General features: G+C 35.1%; 1 protein-coding gene across 1 annotated transcript in view; it reads right to left on the bottom strand.

Annotated features, from left to right (window-relative positions):
* Nucleotides 1-238: 238 nt before the first annotated feature.
* Nucleotides 239-5,759, bottom strand: part of LOC104525288 (transformation/transcription domain-associated protein) — a gene marked incomplete at its 5' end in the record, with an annotated part of 9,509 nt that continues 3,988 nt past the window's right edge. The window contains 4 exon segments of the mRNA XM_029085064.1: nt 239-793; nt 2,674-2,868; nt 3,804-4,007; nt 5,668-5,759. The exon segment at nt 5,668-5,759 is cut by the window's right edge and continues 30 nt beyond it. Of these exon segments, the coding sequence (XP_028940897.1) occupies nt 509-793; nt 2,674-2,868; nt 3,804-4,007; nt 5,668-5,759 (776 nt within the window).

Here is a 5,759-nt window from a genome sequence, read left to right as displayed (position 1 = left end):
AAATTTGAAGCAAACTTAAAGGAAGAGTATTTATTTGTGCCTTCAATTTGGTATAATGAAGGGACAGTAATTAAGTAAAATTTCACAAAGTAAAACTCAGTAACTGGGAATACTGTCTTTTTTTTATAATTACTATTGTATAAAAAAAATTATATACTGCAAGTTATTAGGAATGACAGACCCTAAAATCTAACAGTGCTAGTTTTATAGTCTTCACCATAAAATAAGATTTTTCTGTACATTATTTAAGTTTCCTCTCTTCACTTTAAGCTATTTGCAAAAGCTGTTGTTGTATATTAAACAACCTTTTTTAAACAGGAGGAAATGTCCCCTAGTGAAATTAAAACAAGTAAAATTGTCATACTACTGTAAACACAATTAAAATGAAGACTGACAAAATGCAGTGTGACAGGTAAGCCATGGTCTGGAAAGCTTTTTTCACATTTTCTTAACACAATATATGGCTCAACCACAAACAGCAGCAAAAAAAGCTATTGAAAATTTCAAGTTACAGCCAGGGGTGCCAGGCAGGATCCATACGACAGAGATTATCCAAGCTATTTGCAGCTGCTACCAGAGTGTTGACTTTGCTTTCTCCTCCTTCAAACTGAGCAAGATTATGAAGTCGAGTCATGATAGCAGTAACAGCTTTTTGAACTAGTGAAACCAGCTGCTGGCTGTCCATATTTTCGGGTTGCCCAGCTGCTGAGAGTGGAGAGGAAGTATCCTCCTGTGTTTTTTTGTGCCATGCAATTATTTCGTCCCGTAGCACAGTTTTTAGGATGCCGTCAACCTATATGAAGGAGAAAAATCAGACTATTATATTTAATCCAAAGAACCATGAGGGATTATAGAATTGTAACTAGATTTTAGTCAACAGCATTTTGACACTTCTGGTCCTGCTTTGCAATCTCAGTCTTTTCAAGATGAGTGTGGCTTACAACTGTCTTTACTACTTCCTCTCAAGGTTTTTCTTTTCATAAAAAGCTTTCACTTTGAAAACAAACACAATTACTCCTACAGAAATGAAAAATCACAAACGATGACATATATTACGACTTTTCACACACATATGCACACATACACAGAACTCTCGTGCAAAGATTAAGGGTGCTTTGCAAAAGTGGGGTTGTTTTGGGGGGGTTTTTTGTGTTGGCTTGAGTGTTTTTGTTGTGTGTGTTTTAAACACAGTGATTACGCTCTCATGGAATACTGTTTTCTGCCAAACAGGGAAAGAACACTGATTGTAACATACATACAAACATATGTATATAATATATATATATATATATGCACATACATATGTATATATAGGCCAGTTCTATCCTTGGATGAGAAAGAAATGCCTGCAAGAAATAGTTTCCTGTTTTTTCTCATCACTGAGTTGAGTTACTGACATCAGTCTGTCAACTCCAACAGTCCTGAGCTTCTAAAACAGGTATCCAGTCTGAGACAAATTCACTGTTTACACGTAACAAATAGAACATTTTATAACATATATAGATATTAGACCAACATATGCAAACACATATTAAATATATCTTATGGACATTTATCAAAGAAGATAAATGCAAAAAATGTTAAAAGTATTCCTGTCACATCCAAAAGACAGACAACCTAAAGCAATAATCGCCACACACCTGAACTCAGCTGGGCACTCATTGTTCCAAAAACAACAAACAGGCATCTGTGGTCTTCAAGAAATCGTAAAAACATTGGATGTATCTCAAGTGGGAAGGGATTCCAGCTGAACAAACCAAGTGACCTCAGCCACTCCTTGTAAGTCTTGCCCTCAAGACCTTTCCCCATCTTAGTCACCATCCCCTGAACATGCTATAATAGTTTGATTTCCTTCCTACACTGAGGCGCAGTACTCAGTACTCGAGGTGGGGATGCACCAAATCAATGTGGCAAGTATAACTGGGCATGTATCTGTCAGATGTTGAAATTACAGGCTATTATGTGCAAATGAATTTGCATGTATAGACATGGCTTTGTAAGGGAAGATGATGAATTATTAAAAAAATATTCTAACACAGCTTGCTGTATTATAGATAAAGAAAAAAAAATCACTTTAGGATATTTCCCATCTTCTAAAAAGTAACTAGCTTACCCCACAGCTACAGCACATTCTGTGCAATGTCTTTCTGGTGCAAATTGCTTGCCTAAGTGCAAGCTGCCTCATTTGTGGAAAGCATTACAATTTAAAAAGGAAGTTAGACAATTTCTTTAGAAAACTACACCCTGCTAAGAGCTAGAACCCATCAAAGTAACAGTGTATCTTTAGCATTCTATTCTACTAACAATGGGCCAAGACACATTTCTATTCACAGATTATTATGAAGATTCTAAATGATACTGCATTTGTCATTTTACCGTTTACCACTGTCAGAATTTGTAAGGATTTATGAGGCTGGAGCACGGCTGAATTAACATGCTTGGACAAAAAAAAAAAAAAATAAATTAAAGGTAGAATTACATCTGTCTTCCTCCTATTCTTTCCAAAAAGGCAAACTGCAAACATTTCAGGTGGCCTTTGCGATGACCTTAGGGTAAGGTTTAAAAACAAATATGGACTGTTCTGTTTCTATCTTAATCAAGGAAGTGCTGTTCAGTTTATAAAACACCAAATATAACACGTCTGCAAACATCCTTTTAAATAGGTATACAAACCTTGAAGTTTGGCTGTGCAAAGCAGCGAGCTACTGCAATCATAGATGCAGTCAGTGGACCAGACACCCCAATGGTGGTAAGAAATTCAGAAATGTTTGGTGTAAGCCGGAATGGAACTGGACGATTGGCATCCAAATCTCCAGTAGCATCATTAATGTCAAAGCGAAAGTAAGCTACATTTAGCTTACCAGTGTCCTGGATTTAAAAGCAAGATGCACAAAAGTAATTAAAGGAGCATATTTTCATTAGTGAAACTGAAATTTTTGTGTACTGTTAATACTCAGAGTACAAATAGTGCTCCAATAGCTTTCCACTCTTTCAGTCAAACTGGTTTTGCACAAAAAGTTTTCAAAGTCAGGTATGTATTTCTCTCAAAACGTATGTCTAAAAATTTATCATTGTAATATTACACTTAAGGGATAGATTCTTCTGTAACCTGGTCTATAAGGAGTCATGCAGATAGATAGATCTCCATTCTCTACACTTCCTAGCTCTGGGTAAGCATTCTCTATGTGTTGTTCATTCTGGGTAATCATCTGACTGCTTACCTAGAGGGATTAAATAATCTTAATTGCTATACAGAGTATAGCCCTCCATATATTAAAATACCATTAAGACTTTAACATATACCACCTGTGCCCTACACTAAGGTGGCAAGCCTCATTTTAAGTGCTGGGTCAGAAAAGGTAAATCACATTTAATAGGAGTTGTAGCTTGATGTGAAAGCAACGCTGAAAAGAGAACAGTAGTCAAAAAAGGGTATGCCCCTTTAAGAAAAGGAAACTCTAATTTTAATTTTTTAATCACTTTAACAAAGAGATATATTCAAAGCAATATATTTGAAGAACTAAAAAGACAGACTTATCATTTACATGAACAGTTCCAATATCTAAGAACGATTTTACAGACAAAGTTCTAAATTCTCATTACAGAAGGTAGAGCTGATGTCCACAGGGACTACAGTTTAAATTACTACCTACATGATGTGCAGTCGCATATAAATGAAAAGCCTACTGAAATGCACTATTAATTATATGTCGAATCACCATTTTGACTCATTTCAAAAGTATAGTCCCAATTTCCATTTGATCAAAGACGACAGCATGCATCTAGAACAAACTAAATCATACCTGGGCAATCTGCAGCATTTCAGGGTTGAGTCTGTTTAAATGAAAGATGAATTCTGCAAAGCCAATGAGGGCTAACTGAATAGTGAACATCTTTCGAAAAGTCCAGTAATCCGTAGCATTGGGGAACGTATGTAAAGCCCACTCCTTCAGCATACTGCGCGGCACCATGTTACTCTGTACTTCCTTAAGTATATCTCTGAGAACCTACATAGGAAAAATTTCAGTTGAAAGAGATCATTGTTAATACACTTCTTAGCAACAGACAAATACGTCAAAAGCAACTATCACACTTCTCTCGATTGCTGCACCCCATTTTAGGAAAAACATCCTGAATTTGGACGCTTTCAACTCAACACTGTTTCCTGACTTCTTTGTCAAAACAAACATAATATTTTATCAGCCCATCCTCTGCACAGCTAGAAAATATTCTTTATCTGAAAAGGTGAAATTTTTAATAAAACCATATCAGCATGAGAACTGCAAACAGGCACATCAGAGAAACTGAAAAGTTCTATAACCTGTTTTGAAATATCTTCTATTCAAGATTTTAAAGGAAATCAGAAGTGAGCTAAAAAGATATTCAGCTCCTGCAATTCCTTAGAGGAAATTAACAGAACATACTTCACTATTTTCTAGCTTCAGTGTAAGCTGGATATGCTTTTTGCATCAATAAAATAAAATCCTTAATTCTAAGCATAATGGCAAGATCTGAAATTATAAATGGGACCTACAAAGCCTGCAACCTAGACATGGCCCTCTGCATGGTTTCTTCATATACAGCACAAAAGGTAAAGGATTTTTTTTTTTGGGAAAGACAGTGGGTAAAGTAATTTGTATCGTATTATTACAGCAAAATTACCTCAAAAATATGAAAAGATAAAAGCTGAGTTATATTCAACTGGTTCTGTAGTGAACACTGTGCAGTAGTTTTTTCTCTAGATGTAAACATTTGCAAACTATAAAAATATTTAATTACTGTAGCATATACTAGCCTAATTAATTAGAAAAAGATAAAGTTAGGATCTGTTCTATTACACCAGAAAGCATGATAGTCATACTGACTTCAATTAAATGGCTGTTAAAGAGTTTCATAACCTGAAGGAAAAATTCTCAAAATAGAAACAGATGTTATGTAACACTTTATTTTATTTTGTAACAGAGAAAGTCTGAAAAGATAGTTTCCTCTAAATGATGTCTGCGATACATGTATACAATGTATTTTCTAATACCGATATTTGAAATGGGACTGGCATTTTATGTAAAAATTTGCATTAACCTTAAGATAAAAAAACCATAAAATAACCTTACTTATTACAATTGGATGCTTGATGGTGGTTACAGAGAGGGAGCTTTGTTCTTTCTGAGTCCTATAATTTATTAGGGTGAGATTATTCAATTGTTTCTATTCAACTGAGATGAAATTAATCCACTGACAATTTTAGGAAATACATTAGAAGAAGATACATGAGAACTGTGTCACATACCATGCTCTAACTGCTTACGTAAATTAGGAATGTTGTTTCCCATGTTATCAATTAATTATTTTGAAAGCACTATAGAAAAGGGCCAAAAAGCAAGCAACGCCTTGTCTCTTTTCAGTTGCAGCTACCCAAAACAGCCTAGAGTATAACAAATACAGCTTTTTTGAAGCTTTCCAAGATAATCTAAAATATCAAAGAGATACAAGAGTTCCCAAGAATACATTAAGCAAAACCAAAATAAACTCCAAAAAAATCAAAACACCACCTCTGCAAAATATATGTCTCATTTAATGAGAAGTGAAGGGGCAGGGCGGGGATTGGACACAGTATAATACAGTCCTCAAGAAAACTCTTTGATTAAAATTCATTATATATTCTAATACCTGATGGCTAGCTTGAGTCCCTCGTGCTTGGACCGTTGCCAGTCTGTCATAGTAACGAGAAATAGGGTTATCATGCTCAATGCCTTTCTTGG

The sequence above is a fragment of the Antrostomus carolinensis genome, unplaced genomic scaffold, assembly GCF_000700745.2.
Source record: "Antrostomus carolinensis isolate BGI_N321 unplaced genomic scaffold, ASM70074v2 scaffold4025, whole genome shotgun sequence".
Lineage (NCBI taxonomy): Eukaryota > Metazoa > Chordata > Aves > Caprimulgiformes > Caprimulgidae > Antrostomus > Antrostomus carolinensis.
The sequence above is the reverse complement of the archived record's forward strand: the minus strand, read 5'-3'. Positions and strand labels throughout refer to the sequence as shown.